The 24661-nt window shown below is 39.0% G+C and overlaps 1 protein-coding gene across 2 annotated transcripts in view; it reads left to right on the forward strand.

Annotated features, from left to right (window-relative positions):
• Window positions 1–3046: 3046 nt before the first annotated feature.
• The window catches only part of LOC129439003 (uncharacterized), an 83688-nt gene continuing 62073 nt past the window's right edge, over window positions 3047–24661 (forward strand). Inside the window, exons 1-3 of one of the 2 annotated variants that reach the window (XM_073865885.1) lie at window positions 3058–3342; window positions 3429–3960; window positions 16837–24373. In XM_073865885.1, coding sequence (XP_073721986.1) covers window positions 3331–3342; window positions 3429–3960; window positions 16837–18185 — 1893 coding nt within the window. In that variant the 5' untranslated portion in view covers window positions 3058–3330 and the 3' untranslated portion in view covers window positions 18186–24373. Of the gene's footprint in view, window positions 3343–3428; window positions 3961–16836; window positions 24374–24661 lie in introns of those variants that run through there. The other variant, XM_073865881.1, reaches the window with a different exon arrangement.

The following is a 24661-nucleotide window of genomic DNA, read 5'->3' on the forward strand; positions in this document are numbered from 1 at the left end:
GATCACTGTCATTGCGGTTACTTGACGTCCTCGCTTAACGTCTTTCACAGCGATCGACTGTAAAATGTTTTTGGTCCTGCTCGATTTTCGTTGACTTTGAGTAAAATAATGGAAAGTTTTTCATAAGATCCTCTGGGGTCAATGTGTTAGCATGAGAAGCTTGATGCTGTCGGGAGAACAAGCACCCGTCTCCCGAGTGCCTCTCAGGGAAAATATTAGATGCTGATGGCTTACGTTTCTTTCCCATCACAGAAAACCATCACAGGTTTAGCGATGCAATTAAAGTATTATTTTGTTTTGTTTGTTGATCACGAAGTACGAAGTAGATGAGGAAAACTAGGACTCCGTGTACTCAGCGCGTCCGCCATTGTTTGTTTACATTGCGTGAACGGTGGGCTGTAATATCAGAAATGGAGTTATTGCGTTCTGTAAAAAAGTGGGAGTGGCGTTTGTCGCATTTTGGGAAAAAAGGGAGAAAAGATGACAGAATAACACGGCGGATATTGGATTTTGCGTAAAATTAAGAATTTACTTTTAACTACTGACCTGATATAATACTGATTTTGGCAGTAACTCATTTTTTTCAAAAATGGCGTTTATTGCGTTTTGGAACCAAACTCTTCATATACACATTGAAACGGATAAGGAGATCTTACCAATTACGGCTTCTTTCCAAAATGAAACACTTTCTCTCTCCTAAGACTCTAGAAATGGCTGTTCATGCATTTGTAACCTCGCGCTTAGATTACTGTAACTCTTTATATTGTGGTATATCTAAATTTCAGATCAAGCGCCTTCAGCTAGTTCAAAATGCCGCTGCCAGATTTCTTTCTAGTTCCTGCAAATATGAACACATTACTCCGATTCTCAAATCTTTACACTGGTTGCCGATTTCTCAGAGAATAGATTTTAAAATTCTACTCTTCCTTTATAAGTCTCTTCAAAATACCGCTCCCCTATATCTATCTGAACCTCTACATCTCTACTCTCCTTTCAGAAATCTTCGCTCATCCGACCAGGCTATGTTAGTGATCCCTCGTGTATGACTCAAGCGTAGAGGAGAGCGTGCTTTTTCTGTGGCCGGTCCTCGCTTATGGAACGCTCTGCCTTAAGAAATTAGGACGGCACCTTCCATCTATAGTTTCAAGTCATTGTTAAAGACCCTCCTTTTCTCTCAAGCCTTTTTATGACTTACATATATGCTCAATGAAGGGATACTTTTCAATGAATACATTATTTATTTTTTCATATTTTATTTTATATTTTAATTTTCTTGAAGAATTGTTATTTGAATGTATTAAACTGTGTATGTGTGTATCGTCTGTGTGTGAAATGTTAGATGCACTGTAAAGCACTTTGGTCAGCCTTGTGAACTTGAACTTGAGTGCTGATCATCCAATCACCTATGTTTAAGAGAGTCAAATAGTATGATTTCATTTTTTCTTTTTATATTATTTGTTTGTGCATGTATAAGAACTGCTTAGTTAAAAAGTTTGTTCTCAATTCTGAAGAGATCGCTGATCAGCCCTGCCTAAAACGCCTCAATCTGAAATGCCCCAAGGCATTTCCAACTTTGCTAGAAAATTCTTGTGCTTTTGATTTACAGACTGTAAGTGTGTTTTACTTAAAGTATTTAATGTTGACTCTTAAAAAAACTACAGCTCACAGAATGAATCTATGGCTCTTCATCTGTGGTCCTATATCGTACAGTGAGAGAGGTTCAAAGACGGCCGTTTTCCCGGTCTTGCGTCCAAAGATAGCCTATAGTTTCCTGACTGTGTCAGAAATGCAGCATGTTTATTAGGACTGATGTTTCTTTAGAGAAAATTGTTGTTGTTTAGGGATTTTTTTACAGTTTAAAAGGGGATGAGCTCATTAACAATCTAAGATGTTGATAGCTCCCATGTTGACAGGGACAAAAGATTTAAAGATCGCTTTCTGCAATAAAGACTACTGCTCGAGGAAAACGTCTCCTGTGGCCGGTTGCATAAAACTTTAAGACTAGTCTTTAAAGTTAGTCATGAATTTTTTTCTTCAAGACTGATCATAACTGCTTTAAGTATGTTACATAGAAAGGTAGATTGGTCTAATTTAAATCCAAATAATAAGACCGATTAGCCCTAACTAATTGCTAGTTAGTCAGAATCATTCTTAAGACGCAGTCTTAATGTCACGGCTATGTTTATGCAACCGGCCACAGGTCTTCGCTAGAAAGGTTTACAACACCGTCAAAGCCTCTGTGTCATCATCGTACAGTCAACATGTTTGTGGTACCCAAGTTTAAAAAATCCATGTCGTACAGTGTGATAGGATCCTATAGGAGTGCAAGAATCCTGCAGTGTATTTCAGGCTTTAGACAGATATTAAAGGTAATGGTTCAGTTAAAGGACTGTGTTAAAAGTACCTGCTGTAAATTAACAAACTATTAATCAACTAATATTTTATAACTAATAGAGTTATAAATTAATATTTAATTAGGAGATTAGTTATCATTTTGGCTTAAATACACTGCATATTCACACAAAACCATACTCGCACCGCTGCTGCAGGCCATCTTATGTCACAGTAGAATTTAATGTTTTACTTGCAAGGGTTTCAACATACAAAGCAATCAAATCAATGTACAGAAGCAACTCTTAGTATTCTTGCTGGGCTTTTTATGAGCCTAAACCTCAAACCTCTAGTGTAGTAAAACCATGGTTTTGCTGATCAATACACAAAAACATGCTACACTTTTACCATGTAATTAACAAAATCATGGTTAATTTTCATAAGGGAGGTACAGTGGATCATAATGTGTGCTATTAATTGTTCAGTTCAATGAATTCCATTGCAGTTTAATTGTCTCCTGTAGGCAGTGTTTTGAATAGACTACTTGAATATCTACATAATATTTTAATATTTGCTGCAGATTATTACACTGTTTAACCTACATCGTGTACACTCTCACACACTGTACACCCCAAAAACAACAGAGCCGTAAATCTGCCTCCAGATCTGCAGCCTCCTCATACTCACTTGTAAAGCGGTGAGCGTCTTCTGTCTCCAGTACAGCAGGAGGCGCTGCAGCTCTTTAGTCCGCAAATAAACTCACTAAAGAAAGAAAGAAAGAAAGAAAGAGCGCGCGTGTGATGTGTTTGTGTATCCTCAGTGTTTTTCTCTCTTGCGTGTTTCATCGAGTTTAAACAGAGTCTTGTCTCTGTGTATTTAAGTGTTGAGACGTTGATGTTGTGCTGTGCTGTAAATCAGTAGGAACTGATCTGTTCATGCTGGATATATTGATGATTTCATCACAGAAATCTCTCAGCTGAAGAAAGAGGAGATTTAGCAATGGATCGAGAGGTTTGTACAGCTTAAACATCATTTACCTGAATCAGACAACATCAAATCATTTCTAATCTTACGGTCTGTGTGTGTTGTGTTTTCAGGATGTGGATTGTTGTGAATCTTCAGTGTATGTGACTGATGATGGGAGTCTGGATTCAGTGTGGATGAGCAGAGATCAGAGCCGCACACCACAGACACTGCTGGACTCTAAACTCTCTGAAGAGAAATCCAGACACACACAGAACTCCGATCTCAGTCTGACTTTACTCTGTTATACTGAGTCAAAGCACACAGACACTCAGGACACTACAGTGTGTGACAGTAAACAGAGCTTACAGGAGGATCAAACCTCCACAGAGTCTCTGGATTCTGTCTGTAACGCTGGAGAACAGCAGCAGATCTTGCAGACCAAACTGAAGATGTGTTCAGTTAAACTCATCGACTGCACGAACCTCATGATGAAGATTAAAACTGAACCTACAGAAATCAAAACTGAACCCACAGAAATCAAAACTGAACCCACAGAAATCAAAACTGAACCCACGGAAATCAAAACTGAACCCACAGAAATCAAAACTGAACCGACAGAAGAGGAAGATCGCACTGAGGAAGATGATGATTTTATTCCATCAGGTATGGCTCCTTATAATTATTGTCGTGTTTTTTTTTACACTTTTAACTGTCATGTGAGCACCTGTTTTGGGTTTTCAGTCACAAACTCACTAACGTTAATCAAAAGACCAAAAATTTTTAATTTTAAAGGAGTTTAGGCTATATTTAATAAGCTACTTATTGAGGAACATGCGTCATATGTTAGCTTAGTTCACGCCAAAATGAGAATTTTATCATAACTTACGTCTGTGTCGTCCTAAACCCCCAATTGCTTTGATTCTCTTCAGAACACATTTTTAGATGTTTAGGATGAAAACCGGGAGCCTAGCAAACACAGAACGTTCCCATATGATATTTGGTTATTTTTTTGGGAACCAAAACCTCCCTGCTAAAAAAGGCATTTTTTGGGCCAATGTTGATACAGATATTAGGAAGTAAAAAAAGACTGGCCGATATTCTTTGTTATAGTACAGTATACATATACTACAGTATATTATAAAACAGTACTGTTGTACATAGAATACAGTACACTATATACATTAACATAATATACTACATAAAATAAATAAATTTTTTCAAATGATCACTCACAAATGTTGTGATCAAACATTTAAAATGATGTGAAGATATGTGATATAGGCAGGTGTGTTTAACAATTTAAAGGAATAGTCTACCCTTTTGCCATATTAAACTATGTTATTACCTCAACCTAGACGAATTATTACATACCTATCTTTTTTTCAATGCGTGCACTGTACAGCACGTTGTGAATGTGTTAGCATTTATCCTCGCCCCATTCATTCCTATGGTACCAAAAAAAAGTTTTATTTTGTGGCACCATACTTACTGGTATAACTCCTCATGTAACAGTCTTTAAAAAGGAAAAACACGGAAGTGTTTGGTGGCTTCCCTGTTTGGTACCATAGGAATGAATGGGGCTAGGCTAAATGCGAACACATTAACAACACACTGTGCAGTGCACACATTGAAAAAAGATATATATGTATTCATTTGTCTAAGTTGAGGTAATAACATAGTTTAATATGGCAAAAGGGTAGACTATTCCTTAAACAATAAACTTTTTATTATTCAAAATGACTGACATCAGTTCACAAAACAGTAAACTTGACTTATTGTGAATAATTTTAAAACACAAACAGAACAAAATATATATAACTTGAACAGTGGCGGCTGTTCACTAGGGGGCGCTGATAAACCTGATAAATGGCTGTTAACAGTACTGCATTACTACAGTAAAAGTTTGATTTTAAAGGGGACATCCCAAAAGACGTTTTTAAGATATTAAATAAATCTTTGATGTCCCTAGAGTACATATGTGAAGTTTTAGCTCAAAATACCATATAGGTAATTTATTGTGGCATGTTAAAATAGGCACTTTATGGGGCTGAGCAAAAATGCACCGTTTTTGTGTGTATCCTTTTAAATCCTAACGAGCTGCTCAGGTGGGCGGAGTCTCAAGCGCTCCCGCTGTAGAGCTGACAGAGCATCGAGGAAGATTCTCTCACGAAAGAAGTTAGTGAGCGATGTTAAGCATTATATATTTGAACAAGTTTAAAAAGTCAATTATCTGTTTTATGCATACTAAATACATGTTTATCAGCAGATGGGGAACATTGTGGAATAAAAATAAAGACTTTTAGGTCTCATGCTGCCCTTGTTTTAAACAGGCATAATGAGTTTCAGCATGTTACAATAAAATACACGTCCACAAACACTCAGAAGTTTACTTTTTGACCAAACCACATGCACATTTAAATGATATGTAATAAAACAACATGTTTAATGCTTAAACTTTAGAGAAACAGATCAAATGACATGTTTAAGTTTATTGTGTACACTTATTGAACACATTTGCGTTTCTGTCAGTCTCTCATCTATTTTGTAACTCCTCATTCATTTAAAACCTTAAGAGAAACATTAAACAACATATTTACTTATTGTGTATGATAGTGAATACGCGTTGTTCACTCATTCTGTCTCGTGCAGTGCATTAATCCTCGTGTTCATTCATATGAACTTCAGAGAAACATATTAAACAACATAACTTACTTGAAAGCGAACCGTCGCGTTGCTCTCTCTCTCGTTCGTTCGCTCACTCGCTCTCTCTGTTGCACTAAGGTTAATCCTTTAGAACGTTAATTCAATCTTTAGAAAAATTATTAAAACTACAAGTTATAAGATTGTAGGCTCCTGTTTGTGTTTGATGGAATACAAACGCGCCGTGCTTTCAGTCATTCTTTCTCTCGGTCACTCGCACTCGAGGTAGCATCATGGTTGGGTAGCGCAGTTGAAGGGGCGGTATCATTATAATAAGATCCCTTGCCTACGTCATGCGGGGAGCGAAATCAGTATGACCTATTTATTCACATGCTTGCAGAGAGAGCCCTACCAAAACAAAGTTACAGGGTTACTATTTTTCATGTTTTCTGGGTTGGTAGAAGCACTGGGGACCCGATTTTAGCACTTAAACATGGAAAAAGTCTGATTTTCATGGAATGTCCCCTTTAACTGTGTTTGCCCCCCAAAATTTTTTAAGCACCAGCCGCCACTGAACCTGAATCATTGTTGTTTTTTAACTATAATAACGTTATCGGACTTATTGAAAATGGAAACTTATGGAGTCATTAGACTGACAACATGTGGAATGTAGCCTACTGCACAACGTTTTTATACAATTTATATAATTGACTGCCAGCGCTTGAACTGAGAGACCACTGACTGAGGTGAATGGCAAGGAGGGTTGGCTAGTGTCACTATACAGTGACCTGGGTCACCAGTACCAAAACAGTGGAGCACGCTCTGCTGGACAAAGAAGTACTTACATCATTCAAAAGCATTTCTTTGTTCTGTGAAAAACTTTCATATCGGCTGCATATCTGCGGCTTTTACGCCGATACAGATATATCTGCGACATGCTCATATTGGTCGATAATATCGGCAAAACGATAAATCACTCGGGGGAGGGGCAGCAACAAGGGAAAGTGACTGGATGCGTTGTAGACGTAATCGCCAGCGCATCATATTATCATAATTAAAGGGAAATTCCGCCTTGAAATGATCCTAGGGTTAATAACAAACGTGTACCGAGTTCGACCGTTCACTGGAGTTTGTTTTCATGCTAGTCTAACGTGACCAGTGTTATTGCTAAACGCAAATTAGCATGTTATGGTAGCCTTCGTGGCATCAGTGCATTAAAAACGAAATCGCTATGTCTATACTACTAATAATGCTCAAAATAACCCCACACTTACACTGTAGCACAATGAGGGTCTCTATATGTAAACCGAAGCATTGAGAACTTTGCAAGTGTACAGGCAGTTTATTAAAAATAAACACTTACCGTTCACGTCTGGATCACATATCCATGCGGGCGCCATCTTGGGAAAACTGAACTCTCGCGTGAAAGCACAACACCTGTTCCGGGCAACAACGTTTCACGCGAGAGTTTAGTTTTCCCAAGATGGCGCCCGCATGGATATGTGATCCAGACGTGAACGGTAAGTGTTTATTTTTAATAAACTGCCTGTACACTTGCAAAGTTCTCAATGCTTCGGTTTAGATATAGAGACCCTCATTGTGCTACAGTGTAAGTGTGGGGTTATTTTGAGCATTATTAGTAGTATAGACATAGCGATTTCGTTTTTAATGCACTGATGCCACGAAGGCTACCATAACATGCTAATTTGCGTTTAGCAATAACACTGGTCACGTTAGACTAGCATGAAAACAAACTCCAGTGAACGGTCGAACTCGGTACACGTTTGTTATTAACCCTAGGATCATTTCAAGGCGGAATTTCCCTTTAAGTGTGCTTGCAAAATAGAGCTGGGGTAAACGATTATTTTTTAAACGATTAATCTGTCGACTATTTTGTCGATTAGTCGACTAGTCTAACGACTAATTGGACGATTAATCTAACGATTAGTTTTCTGTTTATCGATTAATAAAAACCATAATGTATCTCGAATAAATAACAAAAACATTCTTAATAATATACTTTAAAGATACAACCTTTAAGGAACAGTTTTGCACGACAAAAAAATATTCTGCTTTACACAAAATAAAATAAATAAAAGGATTTTATTGTTATACAGTCTGTTTACTCTTTTACAGTACCAACATAACTCTTGTTCAAAAAAATTCAGGGCAGGCATATTCGATCATGTCTATGAAGGCTTCACCCTCAACAAGAGACAAAGGCCTCATGTCTTTGACAATCACCTGTAAAATAAAGAAAATTATTATTAATAACAACATGAACATAGCACCTTTTATAGAATCATATGAAGAGTTTTGTTGCAAAATTTTTGTCAAAACATGTTTATTATTATGTTATCATGTTATTATTTTGTTTTATTGTGCTACTTAGCTGTATTTATTTAAGTTTATGAAGGTTTAAATCAAAACAAACCAACTGCAGTTGAATTGATATTAATTGGAATGCACAACTAAAAAAACAGATTTCTGAAAAATGTAAATATGTTGCTTACAGTGAAAGAAGATGAATTATTACACAATCCAAACAAGGACACAAAGAAAATGGCCAAGTTAATTGAAAAAAAACACCCATAACCTAGCTAATAAATATAGGACAAAAAAAATGGGCACAGCCATTCCATCCTAAAAAAGCTCAAAGCAAGCAACAGTGAGCTAATAATTACTTACTCTCAAAATCCTTTTGCTCAGTTCTGCTGCTTTCTGTGTAGTGCATTGTGTCTCTTTCCCAAGATAGGACTGCAAGGTTCTTTGCTGTGTCCTAGAGAAAACACAAAAGCAATGCATATTAGAACAGCTATGACAGTGGGGCATTTCAAATCTACTCTTAACCAACGTGTAGACTTTTAAAAGTAATGTTATGTCCAACAATGCATTTCATCATCATGGTTAGGCTAGCCAGCTGCTAACGTGCTACTGTGTTGTTACATGGAAATTGCCAGGGTTAACTGTTACACATATCAATATTTATCTGTTTTCAGTGCTTAAAAAACCATGCATTCATGAGCACTCTGCACCAGCTTATGTGCAGCCCTGGCTCCGTAAGTTTACGTTACACTGGCAAACTAGCGTACTGAATCATGATACTATAAACTGGCTAACGTTAGTCTAATGTTATGTTTTTGACTCGTAAACAACCAAAACATGAGTTAACGCTTACTAAACGTCAAGTCGTGACTCTTGAGTTAGCTAACATTAGACATATAACGTCGCACATGAGCAACGAACTGCACCGAGAGCTAATATAGTTAGATACCACCACTGAAGTGCACATATCTCATGCTAATGTTACACAACACACTACACAAACATGAAATTAATTTTGCCAACTGTAAAACTTACTTTTTATTGTCTCCTTCACGAGTGACAATGGGGTGCCTCCGTTTCAGATGCTCCAACATCGCTGATGTGCTGGTGTGGTATGCCATCTCCATTTGGCAAATAGCGCAGATAACAACATCTTTACGTTTGGAACTAAATTTGAAATATTCCCATACCTTCGATGATTTAGTGCGAGCTGTTTTTCTTTTTTGGGGGCTTTTTGTAGGCCTTTGTTGGAAATTATGCGAGGAGGTTGGTGTTTCGTCCTCCATTTTTTATGTTTTGTTCTCAAACGCGCGTGTGACGAGCTGTGTCGAAGCGTCGACGCAAAAATATGACGTCGACGTAATTTTGACGTCGACGCGTCGACGTCATCGACGCGTCGCTCCAGCACTATTGCAAAATTATTCCGCCCTAATTTTTGGCCAGCTCCTGTGACTAGGCCATTTAACACAGAGACCCCATTCAAACTTTAAAATGTTCGAGCAGTGCTGGTCTAAGTTGCTTGAAAACATGATGTTACAAATCCATGTCGTTCTTCCGCCATATTGGATTGAACAAAAAACCTTAAAAAAGATTCACAGGTCACAAATTTTGTCCAAATCTACGAAACTGGACGTTCACGATCCTTGGACCAAGTCTCACAAAAGTTATTAGAAGGATTTTTAATTTTCGGATACATTTGCCCATCACAGCCCAAAAGATACCCTTGGCGTAGTTGCCAAACAGGAAGTAGTTCATATCTCAGGAATTCTTTCACATATTGAAACCAAACTTTGTACATGAACTTGGGACTCCAATGTGAGGATGCCCAAGATAAAAAAAACATTGCAGTCTATATTATGTTATTTTCACTTTAAAATATCCAGTTGAACCCTATGTGAAATATAAAAATTGCAATATGCCTTTACCACTAGATGGCAGCCTTTACGTCCAAGCGTGTTTAATTGCCTTCACACGTGACTAGGCAGAAACTACCCTGACTCCGTGATTAATGAAAAACTATATATATTGAGTATTATTTGATACTAAATCCGATGGAATATTAATATTTCGCATATATGTTTATGCACAAAACTGCGAATGGATGTTATATTCTGAACGCTTGAAGCAACGTGATCTCTTCTGGAGAACGCGCAGTTTCACAATACAGGTAGGAATGATATGATTCAGACATCTAACGTTAAACCCTTTGTCCCTTTCTTTCTTTTTTCAAATGATATATGGCATGACAAGTTTAATTCCCTTTTTCATCAATGTAATACATTGTAAACGTATTAGTTTGTGAAGACGCGTGGGATCCGCACATGTCAGTATCACGCCCTCACGTAGCAGGGGCAGTGCTGAAATAGTGCACGATCATTTGCCGTCGGCTCTATGACAGCTGGATGGTTAAAATGATTGCGAATTGACACAAAAAAAAAACTTTTTTACCTTAAATCATGCATGTAACGCCAAGTGTATTTAAAAAGTAGGGATCGACCGATATGTATTTTTCAGTGCCGATGCCGATACCGATTTTTGTTTCATCAGCCTTAGCCGATGACCGATACAGGCTGCCGATTTTCTTGAGCTGATATTTGGAGCCGATACTGGTTTTGCTCACTCAATTTACATCATAAAAATTATGTAAAAAATGGCATGTTGTTAAAAAGAGATGTTATTAGTTTGCACAGTTCTTACATTTATTGTAGTCTAGGACTAGTCTAATCCCTGTCCAGGAAACCGCCCCATAGAGATGAAAAAACCCCACTTTGTTCAGCTATGATCAGCTGTTAAGCCGAGCTTTCAATGTTGTCGTGAAAGGGTTGGTTGTTATTAGTCGCATGACCTGCAATCGCTTGCGGGTTCCAGCACTCTGTCTGTAAATTATGCCGGAAAAATTGGCAAACACGGCAGCCATGTATCGGCCGATGCCGATACACATAAAACTCGCAAATATCGGCCCGATATATCGGCCGACCGATATATCGGTCTATCACTATTAAAAAGTCATGACTTTGAGAAATTTAAAAGGAAGCAATGACACATTTAAAAATACAGTTTTCCAGAAGACTGCGTGGTCATTTACATAACCTTCAGAGAAGAAGATAAATCTATATCTAAATCGTATGCTGAGCTACTATTGAACAGGAACACGATCGATTGCATTATGCTGTCAATCACTGAGTGAAATATTGTCTTTTATCGTAAATTTCAGAGAAACAGTTGTTACAAGCCTGTTTAAATTTATCTCTCTGTGTTTGTGTGTGTCAGGAATGCTTTCACGTATTGAAACCAAACTTTGTACATGAACTTGGGACTCCAATATGCGGATGCACAAGATAAAAAATAATCTAAAATTTCACACAACACGTTAGTGACCGCACCAGAGCAAGCACACTTTTGCAGTTCCTCCGGAAATGGATTTTCTAGTTATATTTACATTTCCAGTTGCGCCAGTGCGACCTTTAATAAAACGTAATCACATAGGCTGGAAACGTTTTATGTGACTGTTTTATTAAAGGTGGCACTGGTGCAACTGGAGCCCTACCCATTATTCAAACATTGTAAAAAATACTAAAACAGCCTGTAAAAATGTGCAAACTACTTACCAGCATATTCTGTGTCTGTACGCTGACCACTCCGTTAGTAGGAGACTTCAGCAGCATGTGCCATAGTCTGGTCATGAACGCACACTGAACAACCAAGGAGGAGAAACAATTTAATAAAATAATTTATATAGTTTTCATTTATATATTTTTTTTTGTGTTCTTTAAACACAAAATGTGTTTTCGTCGCCTCATCATAATATTATTATTATTGAACGACTGATATGGCGCATGGACCTTTTTGGTAATCTCCTTCATTATTTTCTGTGGAAAAGAATTGTAAAACTAACTGAAGTCAATGGGACAAACAGAAGAGACTCAGTTTTCATCAAAAATATCTAAAAAGAGGTAGAATATATTTGTGATGGGTGCTCTCGTGGTAGGGTGTTAGTCCCAGACACTCAATCAAAAATAACAAAAGGAGAAGGAATAAATAAAAAGCCTTTATTGAGTGCGGCTTACATCTTATAAAATCCAAACGGCAACATGTTTCGACCAGCAAGTAGTCTTCTTCAGGGCAAAGCAACACACACTGAGAATGTCAGCAATTTATAAGTTAAAACCACACATCTCGTTAGAAGCCATTCCATGAACAAATCATACTTAAAACAATCAATTAGACCTAATGAGGTTTAAAGGATTACGAGACCAAACTCAAACAAAACACATCAAGAAATGAAAATAACCAATAAAGCAAAAATACGAGTAAAGATGAAAACAACTTAAGAAATATGAAATAATAAAAAACAAAAATTTCAAAGCGTAGTCATCATTAGAACATAAAAAACACATCATAAAAACACTTAAACTCTTTGTCATCATTGAGACCTGGATAATGAAGCGCATCCAACTGATTGATCCAGAATGTATCACGCTGGTTAAGTCTGCGGATCCTATCACCCCCTCTATCCAACGGTCTAACATGCTCCAAAACCTCAATTTTTATGAAGGAATCATTCTTGTTATGCATATGTATAAAAATGTTGGGCCATCTGATAATTTGGGTCACTGGTACGAATAGCATACTTATGCTCCGCCAATCGATCAGGCAGATGTCACAGGTCGGAGCGGACCACCTTTAACGTGAATCACGCCCCTCCCTCAGTTTCCACACCAAGGAGGTCCCAAAATGCCCTAATGACCAAACAGACTAGAGACAGAATAAAATATAACAACCTTTATTAAATATTAAAAGGGGAAAGTGGATTCTTAAAAGGTTAGTTCTGAGACTTTGGATGGCTCTGAGTCATTCCTGACTCACACGGGGACCACAGATAAGTCTTCTTAGCCTGTCCTTGCTTTCTTCGTCCACACGTGAATTGGGTTGATTATCCTTGACTTTATCTCCCTCTTCGTGGTTCTTCACAGCCTCTATCAGGAATTAGAGGGACAAAACATAGGTAACTGGGCAGTGGGCGTAAGGTGCGTATTCAGGTAAGTACACTGGGCTCTGGGCTTTGGGCGTACAGGCGAGTATACAGGGAGGTACACTGGGCTCTTGGCTTTGGGCGTACAGGTGAGTATACAGGGAAGTACATGGGGCTCTTGGCTTTGGGTGTACAGGTGAGTATACGGGGAGGTATACTGAGCTCTTGACTTTGGGCGTACAGGTGACTTACAGGGGAGTATGCTAAGCTTTAGCTGAAATGGAGGCAACTCACAGACCCGTAGATACGTGGACGTCAGGCTTTAGCTCTTCGAGGCTCAGGCGGCTGGAGAGGATGTATGCACACAGCGAACTTCTAGTCTTCCTCACTAGGACAGACTTCTAAGGAACACGTTGGACATTGATTTCCAACTCGTAGTGGAACAATCCTACGACTACACAGAGCCCTTGGCTCGGACCAGCAGACTGGCAGCAGACAAACACACAGATTCCCTTCAACACACTCAAGAAGAGATACAACACCTCTTTGCTTCAGGCGAGGTAGGCAGAATGGAGGTACAGGTTGAGGCTGCTGCACGTTGGGCCTAGCACGACCACAAATGGTATCACAAAAGTGGGTAGGTTGAGGTAGGGGGCCACACCATGGGATGTTCTGCTCGAGTAGGCCGCTCGCTTCCCTCTCCCCTCTTCCAAACAGTGGGACAAGAGATCTAGACAGGAGCGGCATCTAAAAGCACTCAACAGATGTATAGTCATACACAGAGACAGCACATATACTTGTTCCACGCAGCAGCCATTTCACGTTTTTCCTCCTTTGATACTCCACACAATATTCACAGCAAATGCTTACTTCATAGTTGCCACACCGCCACCAGGTGGGGGAAAGGGGTGAAAGCCGCCCAACGTCACCACTCCACTCTTCTATGACAGGGCTCTTTCTTCAACCTAAGGAGTGATGCCTGACAACACTGACACAGCACAACACTACAATTTCAGGTCTACACATGTCAAAAGACTCACCCACCACACTCCACACACGGTGAATTAAGGTCAGAACCACAACGTTAGGCCATGGCTATCGTCCTGAAAAGTTGAAGGCTGGTGAAGAGGACAACCATATGAGAACGTTGGGACCTTGATCTCCAAAACCCGCTCCTTCCTCTTCTCTGTCAGTTCTGGCTCACCCACCGAAATCCTTGTCACAGGTGGGGGGGCTCACACACTGATCGAACACACAAGGGATACACTGGGACACAATATTAACAGGGATGTCACTGTCAAGACAACATTTCCAACGTAGATCACAGTTTCATTAAGATGTAATACTTCCCTCTCTCTTCTAGGAGGTCGATAGTACAACAGTTTCTCAGTTCCTTCCTCTTCTCAATGCATTTCCGGTGACTTCCCAATGCTCACAATCTCTTCAAGGTAATTGAAGCAATTTACTTTGCACACCTGTTCTGAATAAGCCCCAAATTTGTTTGCCCAGAGTTACCGGAACTGGCCGTGTGTTTCACTGAAAATGGTCTGGGCGGAACTATTTCCGTCATTTTTTGGTTCCGCTGCTTGAAGTCATGCTGTGACACAGGCGCCTCTTAGTATGGCCTACATAAAACACATCCTTACATGGGCACGATAAGCGGTAAATAACAAATGTAGTATTGCAGTTTATAAAATCTCTTATTTTAAATGTTTTATTAGATTTAAAATCCACAAAAGTTTTGGAAGGGATGACATTACTACAATGGGGGCAGTTCATGCATCGGTATAGCCCAGTTGGTCTCTTAAGCCAACTTTCCTTCTTAGGAGGAAGATCGCTATGTACCAACTTATCACAAAGAGTCGGGGACCTTCTGTAAGAAACCAAGGGATGTTGAGGAAAGACCTGTTGGTCTCAATGATGACAGAGTTTAAGTGTTTTTATGATGTGTTTTCTATGATCTTATGATGACTATGCTTTGTATTTTTTGTTCTTTATTATTTCATATTTGTTACTTAGAAAGATGAAACATAGTTGTTTTCATCTTTAGATAACTCATTTTTTTGCTTTATTGGTTATTTTCATTTCTTGGTGTGTTTTGTTTGAGTTTGGTCTCCTAATCCTTTACACTTCATTAGGTCTAATTGATTGTTTCAAGTATGATTTGTTCATGGAATGGCTTCTAACAAGGGGCGTGGTTTTAACTTATAAATTGCTGACATTCTCAGTGTGTGTTGCTTTGCCCTGAAGAAGACCACTTGCTGGTCGAAACATGTTGGCGTTTGGATTTTATAAGATGTACGCCACACTTAATAAAGGCTTTTTATTTTTTCCTTCTCCTTTTTGTTATTTTTGATTGAGTGCCTGGGACTTGTGTTTTTTGTCACAGGTATAAGTGATTTATGATAAAATAAAGCAAATAAGCCCCAAGAAGCAGTGGGTTACCACCAGTGCATTTTATAACTATTAAGGGGCCTTGTTAGGCACGACGTGAAGCGGAAACCCCCTTAGCTGTTATAAAATGCACTGTAACCCCACTGCTTTGCGGGGCATATTGCTTTTATAAAATGGTTACTTCATATGCATAGCAGGATTTCATAAAATAAATCACAAATAACTTGTAATTATATTAGAACAAATATCACTCTTCTGCCAAACAAAGAAGTTCCTCAGAATCAAGTGTGGCTGCAACAGAGCATAGTTTCCAATCCACACACACACACGGCAGACACAATGAGAATATGATTTAAGACTGGGGTGTTTATTTTCACAACATTTATCTAATTTAGGATGCAGGGATGTCTGACTAAAGTGAGTGTTTCTATTTTCTTTGTAATACTAAAGTGGCATTTATGTACACAATAGCATATCTGAGCTGTGTTTTATATGTCTATAATGTGATAGCAATGAGGCCGATAAAACATTTAATATGCATACCCTTTTTTAAGTACATGAAAAGACATTTGTACTGCGGATCTGACACCTCACGTTACTGTTTGAATAAGATTTTGCTTCACACGAGACCAGAGTGTTATTGTGTGTAACACAACATTAAGGGTGTCATGATCGATCAAAATTAAGTCACAACCTCAAACTTCGAATTAAAAAATGGGATTGTCGATGCTGCCACGCGCCCATGTCACGTCCGTTCGGCTTCTTCATTCTGATTGGTTAAAACGCATTCTAAGCCGTGATAAAAAAAAAAAACGGTAAACCCACGGTTCAGAACGCATTACATAAGTATCACTGCGCCACTGTTGCTGTGTACTGATTCATGAAACTAAACACCACAGTCTTTAATCATATTTACATTGTGTCTTTGCTGCATCTGTGTTGCTTGAGAAATGCGCTCTGTTGCAGCCCACTTGAATCTGAGGAACTACTTTGTTTTGCGGAAGTGTAATATAATAAAACAAAGCAGCTGGATATGTTTACAAATGTTGGTTTATTTGATGTGCAATGACCCAGCTGTAATAATAGGACTGACACATGTCTTCTGTCTTATGTGTGAATCTAGAAAAAGATACAGAATCTCAATTCTTCATCCTTCTTTGTGTAAATAAAAGTGAAAAGACAATTTAATTGTTTCATGTTTCTTTCAGATGTGAAGAGTGATTCATGTTTGGATATAGAAATAACGTCCTCAACATCAAAAGAGCGACTGACAGCACAAACTCTTTCCTGCATCACCTGTGGAAAGACATTCAGCTCACAGAGACATTTAGAGAGACATGAGAGAAAACACACTGAACAGAAACTCTTCACCAGATCTGAGATCAGCTTTACTACCTTACAAGAGAAGAAACTTCATTCAGAAGACCACAGAGAGAAGAAGAAGAAGAAGAAGAAGAAGCAGTTTCACTGTGAACAGTGTGGGAGGATTTGTGCTTCTTCCTTTCATCTAAATGTTCACATGAGGACACACACTGGTGAAAAGCCTTTCAACTGCACTGAATGTGGAAGTTACTTCAGAACCAAACAATATCTTAAAGTTCATCAGAGAGTTCACACAGGAGAAAAACCTTACGAGTGTCCTCACTGTGAGAAGAGATTTAGCTGTAAACGTGGTCTGAAGAGACATGTGCGTTCCCACACCAATGAGAGACTGTATCAGTGCAGTGAATGTAACAAAACCTTTAGGGATTCACGCTCTTTAAAAAAACACCAGAATACTCACATTAAAGAGAAACTCCATCAGTGTTCACACTGTGATAAATGTTACGGTCATAAATATCAGCTGATAGTCCATGAGAGAGTTCATACTGGAGAAAAACCTTATCACTGTAGTCTCTGTGGGAAGAGTTTTAGTAAAAAAACAACATTACTATGTCATAAGAGAGTTCATACAGGTGAAAAACCTTACAAATGCTCTCAGTGTGACATGACATTTGCTTATTCAGGTCACTTCAAAGTCCATCAGAGAGTTCACACTGGAGAGAAACCTTACGTCTGCTCTCACTGTGGAAAGGGCTTCTCTAGTTCATCTATATTCAGAGTTCATCAAAAAGTTCATACTGGAGAGAAACCTTACGTCTGCTCTCACTGTGGAAAGAGCTTCTCTAGTTCATCTCATTTAATAGTTCATCAAAGAGTTCATACTGGAGAGAAACCTCATCACTGTAATGTTTGTGGGAGCAGTTTTAGTCAAAAAACTACATTACTATGTCACAAGAGAATTCATACAGGTGAAAGACCTTTCAAATGCTCTCAGTGTGACAAGACGTTTGCTCAGTCAAATTCCTTAAAATCCCATGAGAGAATTCATACTGGAGAGAAACCTTATCACTGTAGTGTCTGTGGTAAGAGTTTTACTCAAGGGTCTTCATTACTAAAGCACACGAGAGTTCATACAGGTGAAAAACCTTTCAAATGCTCTCAGTGTGACAAGATGTTTACTTGTTCAAGTAACTTAAGATACCATCAGAGAGTTCATACTGGAGAGAAACCTTAAAGCTGAAGGTATACTAGGGGTTAGTAGTCATCAGAAGAAAATGACCGTACAGGTTCAACAGCGCATGTGTGAGAAAATATTGGGACAGAACACCCCACTACAAACAATTAGGGCGCACTCACACTATCCAAACCAAACCGCGCTCGGGCACGTTTGACCCCCAAAGCCTGGTTTGTTTGACTAGTGTGATTGTTCTGTTCCACGCCCGGGTGCGGATTGGTTAATTGTGTCGCGGCCGGGTTGCAGAGGTGGGCCGGAGCGCGGTTCACTTGGGCTCAGCACGGAAGGATGTGGTGTGAGCGCAATCGCGCCTGAGTGCGATTCAAAAGGTGAAGACATCAGTTGCGCGCCCACTCACCTTCATCTGCCTCCGTAAAACCTTTTGATGCGAGCAGCGGGGTTACGTGAATGTCCGAGCTGCACACGCGACAGATCAACTAAGCAATATGATGACATGTGAGAGGGCTGTCTGTTATCACGCACCAAACGACTCCGAATAAAAAAACACAGACTTATCATTACGGTGGGTTCCAGTGTTAAGAGAGTGATTTACTTCCTGCTTTTTTCTAAACAATTGCATCTTAATGAGGAAAGCGTGCCCGGACTCGGATCGATAAAATTACAGTGTGAGTGTGTGCACCTGGGCGAGTAGGGAGGGGTGACAATTGCGCTGGGGCATGGTTTGGTTTGGTTTGGATAATGTGAGTGCACCCTTACACAAAGGCAATAGAAAGCATTTGCACACACACTGTTGTTTTTTCTTTTTATTTTCACTTATTCCAAGAACAGAAAACTGTGGAGCACTTTTGTCACCCTAATGTTTGACTCCTGGTCTTTGTTTTCTTCTTGTTTCTTCTAAACTTTGTTTGCCATGGTGGATCGCCTACTTTTCTTCACCTATCCTGCATTTTTTCCGTTGCATTGTACCTCACGGTTTGGTGTCAGTTTACTTTTGGGAGCTTTTTCACTGAGTGAAGTACGTAGTAACGATACATTTTTTAGGACTACCTCGGTTGGGGTTCCAAGCGACTTGAGCTGAGACCAAACGTGACGTGAAAACACTGTAGATCACTGATTGGTCTGAAAGAATCGTCACTATCAGTGTAATTGCTATAATGCAAAAGATTAGCTTTACCTTAGTGCTAGCTTGCGGTGTCTCGAGCAAACATGTTGTCATCTGTGCTCTGCTATAAGTTCCCAAACTCACTTTAGCGATGAAAAACATCTACAGGTTGAGAATCAAGAACACAATAACAGTTTATTTTAGACTTGCAGTTTTTTGGCGGCACATTCGCAACGCGCACGTATGCTTAAATGCAACTTTTGAGGCACAGGTGTTTTTACAGAAACTGTCATGTGAGACAGAGAGGTAGTGTTAAACGCATCTATTTTGGTGATCAATTTTAGTTTTGTGGCAGACTGAGAAATAAATGAATGTATGGGAATGTACAACAATGCTCTCACTTGTATGATGTCACAGCAGTAGGCAGTGCACATATAACAACACGCCTATAATCCCTCCCATCTGAAATAATACTAACTCGATGGAAAAGCTAACCAAGCCAAAGTTAAGTGAGCTGACCCGACCTGACTCGCCAATCAGTGCGGCTCTGACGGCCTGGTAGAGTAATAATTTGAATGAGAAATCATTTGTATTGTGTTCAGTCGTGGCCAAAAGTTTTGAGAATTACATAAATATTGGAAATTGGAAAAGTTGCTGCTTAAGTTTTTATAATAGCAATTTGCATATATTTGCTTTGTTGATGATTCTGTGCAATGGCGGACGTATCTTTCTAATAATAACTGTGCCAGCAGGGCTTCTAACATGTATACAGATACATCAGTATATTGCGGAACACGATTTTGGTTATATCCCCGCCTGCTGGTGTGGCATGCTCTTGACAGCGCTTGATAGCGTGCTTTTGCTTTATCGTGTGGATGGATATTTAATTTAAACCAAGCATGTGTGGACGGGATTTTTTTTAGGGAAAACTCCAGTTATAAATATACCCATGTCCGTGTGGCTTCACAGGCAAGGATCTTGTGGCTACTAAGATTGCACCCAAATCAACAATCTATAGAATCATCAAGAACTTCAAGGAAAGAGGTTCAATTCTTGTAAAGAAGGCTTCAGTGTGTCCAAGAAAGTCCAGCAAGTGCCAGGATCGTCTCCTAAAGAGGATTCAGCTGCGGGATCGGAGTGCCACGTTTGCTCAGGAATGGCAGCAGGAAGGTTTGAGCGCATCTGCACGCACAGTGAGGCGAAGACTTTTGGAAGATGGCCTGGTGTCAAGAAGGGCAGCAAAGAAGCCACTTCTCTCCAAAAATAAACCATCAGGGACAGATTGACCTTCTGCCAAAAGTATAGTGAATGGACTCCTGAGGACTGCTGCAAAGTCATATTCTCAGATGAAGCCCCTTTCAGTCTGTTTGGGGCATCTGGAAAAAGGCTTGTCAGGAGAAGAACAGGTGAGCGCTACCATCAGTCCTGTGTCATGCCAACAGTAAAGCATCCTAAAACCATTCATGTGCGGTTGTTTCTCATTCAAGGGAGTAGGCTCACTCACAATTCTGCCCAAAATCACAGCCATGAATAAATAATGGTACCAAAATACCCTCCAACAGCAACTTCTTTCAACAATCCAACAACAGTTTGGTGAAGAACAATGCATTTTCCAGCACGATGGAGCACCGTGCCATAAGGCAAAAGTGTTAACTAAGTGGCTCTGGGACCAGAACGTTTAAATTTTGGGTCCATGGTCTGGAAACTCCCCATATCTTAATCCCATTGAGAACTTGTGGTCAATCCTCAAGAGGCGGGCGGACAAACAAAAACCCACTAATTCTGACAAACTCCAAGAAGTGACTATGAAAGAATGAGTTGCTATCAGTCAGGATTTGGTCCCGAAGTTGATTAAGAGCATGCCCAGTCGAATTGCAGAGGTCCTGAAAAAGAACGGCCAACACTGCAAATACTAACTCTTTGCATAAATGTTATGCTATTGTCGATAAAAGCCTTTGAAACGTATGAAGTGCTTGTAATTATATTTCAGTACATCATAGAAACAACTGAAACAAAGATCTTAAAACAGTTTAGCAGCAAACTTTGTGAAAACGAATATTTATGTAATTCTCAAAACTTTTGGCCACGACTGGACATGTTCAACACGGGTAGCTGAGTATGCTTTGAAAGCTGTCCGTGAGCCGGACACGGAAAAAAGTATACCCCGCCATTAAGTCTGCTCTCACTATGGAATATGGTTCTCTAATCCATTTCAATTCAGAGATCATCAAAGAGTTCATACTGGAGAGAAACCATAAAGGCCGGGGTATACCTTTTTTCCGCGTCCGGCTCGCACGCGTTCGTGCAGCTTTCCAAGTATACTCCCCACGGCTATACGCGAATGGCCGCGTTTGACACTATATGCAATACAAATGATTTCTTATTCAAATTATTACTCTACCAGCCCGTTAGGCCAGCACTGATTTGGCGACATTTACAGTACATTAAAACATTAGGATAGGTGAAGAAAAGTAACCATTCCATAATTGCAAACACAGTTTATAACAAACAACAAGACAACAAAGAGCAGGAATCAAACATTATGATAACAAACATGCTCCACAGCTCTGTTCTTGGAAGAAGTAAAAGTTAAAGAAGAAAATCGATAGTGTGTGTACAAATGCTGTCTATTTCCTTTGTATAATTGTTTGTAGTGGAGTATCCTGTCTAAATATTTCCACGCGCATGAGCTGTTGTACTGTATGTGCACTCAAATTTTGGGCTGCACGCGGACCCTCCTGATGACGAAAATTAAGTCCCTAGTATACTTCCGGCTTAACACAGTAGTGTCTGTGGGAAGAGTTAATCAACAGTCAAACTTTGTAAAGCACCAGTGACCTTAATAAGGTTATGACACCAAAAACAGTTTTACATATTATTAAAGAGTAACTAAACTCTAAACCAACTTTTTTTGTAAAAATGCCTGACTGCTGCCCTCCTCAGGTCAATCTGTGGCTACTGAAGTTGAATTTTCCTATTGGATGTTGCGGTACTAAGTTACTTAAGCTGTACGGTGTGACATAAGCAGGTTCAAGCTCGCCTCGCCCTTGTTACGATCTCACAACACCCTTGGCAAAATTCTCCATTTTAGAGGCTGACAGCAGCAGCCCCCAAATCAGCCCCGCCCTCGGTTCGTCCCCTCTATCTCCACTGGGGTCTGCCCAATTTTCTTGCATTTTTCAAATATTGCCAGTGGTGGAGCAGGCTCTGACCTGGGGCCAGTTGCACGTAAAAATATTGGGTGTAAGTCCTACGTCGGGCTTAGCTACGTCCGACATTGTGAAAAATATTTACCCCTGTTGCACCATCTGAATCTACAACCAAACGCAGCTACGCTCAGTGTAGATGATGCACACCCCCACGTATGCGTTTAACAGTGATATTTAAACGCCGTTCGCGTTAAGTATGGCAAAAATGATACACTAATAGATTACCCCATGTTTACCAGTGCACTCTCCCTCAAGATGCGTGCGTGTAGACTCATCAAACACATTATAACAGCTCTAGTTTCAAACAAAATTAAATCAAAGCTTTTAATAAGTTCTCTACAGTGTCTTTGTAAGTATTTATGTATTTTATTATATAATTTATTAGGGGTCTCTCTACCATGCATGAAAGCACATTGCGTATCCTGTGCACGCGCCAATGTCTTGTCACATTTCATTATTTCGATTTTGCCATAGAAACAAAGTCAATACTTTATACTTACACCTACCCTTGACTAGACATAAGTTTAAAGGTGCAGTGTGTATATTTTAGCCGTATCTAGTAGTGAGATTGTGAATTGAAACCAGTGGCTCAGTCTACCGTTCACCAGAACGCACAGAGAAGCTATGGTAGTTGCCAAAGGACAAACATGTTGTTGTCTAAGACAAAATAAAAATGTGCTTTGTAGAGCAGTTTGTTCGTTTAGTGCTACTGTAGAAACATGGCAACACGAAATGGCGACTTCCATGTGAGGGGACCCGCTGTGTATTTAGATAAAATCGGCTCATTGTAAGGTAATAAACACATAACTGATCACTATGTAAGGTCTTTTTACACCACTGATAATATAGTTGTGTATATTATATTGCATTTCTGTCAAGAGGTCCTTCTAAAAGCTGCACACTGCATCTTTAAGTCTCAGACGTGCGCTACGGCTAGATGGTGCAACAGGTGTTAATTCTACGTCTGACATAAAGTGCTTTTTACGTCCAGAGTAGTCTTACAACTGGGTTTACGCCCAGCTGGTGCAACTGGCCCCGAGGGTTTAGTAACCCTTTAATAGTAAAATAAGAACAAATAATCAAATGATGAGCAATATCGCATAAATTCAACAGAACAAACACACTAATAAAATAAAACTGTGCTGTTCAGGTTTTTCAGATTAATCTAACAGTTCTGTATTTTGGAGGTAAGGTGCCAAGCTGGAAAGAGTGTATGTGTCTGGGAGCAAACATACTGTTCAGAACTATATACAATAGTGTTCATTCATGTTGTTTTTCATATTTTATTTACACATTTATCATTTTTATCTCTTTTATAGACTATTTTTTATGTGTCAAACTTGTTTAGTTTATATTGTGTGCTGTGTGATTTTACATACTGTTTTCAAAGTTTTAATGTCATGGGACCACATTGTCATAAATTGTTCATTTAAGAAGGTCACTGTTCAGATTATTTAGTAAATGCTTTGTTCATTTTTACAATGATTATGTCTCCTGACTTCTGCTATAGGCCTATTATCTGTGCTGGTAAATTAAAGTTGACATAATTTTTTTAGTATTTTGTCAAGTCTTTTTATTCTTTCTAGGAAAGTTAAAGGACCTGTTATTACATAGAGATCATCTTGACCAGATACACAGTGATATGTTAGCACAATAGAAACGAACTGCAAGAGCTTGTAGAGAGGAGTAAAGACTGCTGAGAGGAACAGCACTATATTTTGAGGATATTGTGCATATTTTACAAGCATGTCACAGTTTCACTGCACAGACACCATATATTGTATAACAGGTTTCTTTTAGTTTTTTAATAGTATTTTAATGACAATCACAGTTGAATGTAATGTTGTAATAAAAACGGAAAAATGTCTTTATAGGTATCTATACAGATGAAAATAAAGGCTTTAAACTTCAACTGCACTTTTAATTTGCACATTCAAGAGAGAATAATTTTAAATATTATTTTAAGTTCCTTTAAAAAATGTGTTTATTTTACGGGAGAAAAGGAAACTGTAGAATTAATAATCTTACAACAGAAGTTATATGATAAAAATAGAAAATAACAACCTACCAGGGATGACTTGGATGATCAGGGTTTTGCTACTGTATTTTTATATAAACATATGGCAATCAAAACAGCTTTACTGCATGTTTTTTTTCATAAGGGAGGATAAGTAAACCTGATTATGAATTTAGGTCATATATAT

The sequence above is a fragment of the Misgurnus anguillicaudatus genome, unplaced genomic scaffold (assembly GCF_027580225.2).
Source record: "Misgurnus anguillicaudatus unplaced genomic scaffold, ASM2758022v2 HiC_scaffold_33, whole genome shotgun sequence".
Lineage (NCBI taxonomy): Eukaryota > Metazoa > Chordata > Actinopteri > Cypriniformes > Cobitidae > Misgurnus > Misgurnus anguillicaudatus.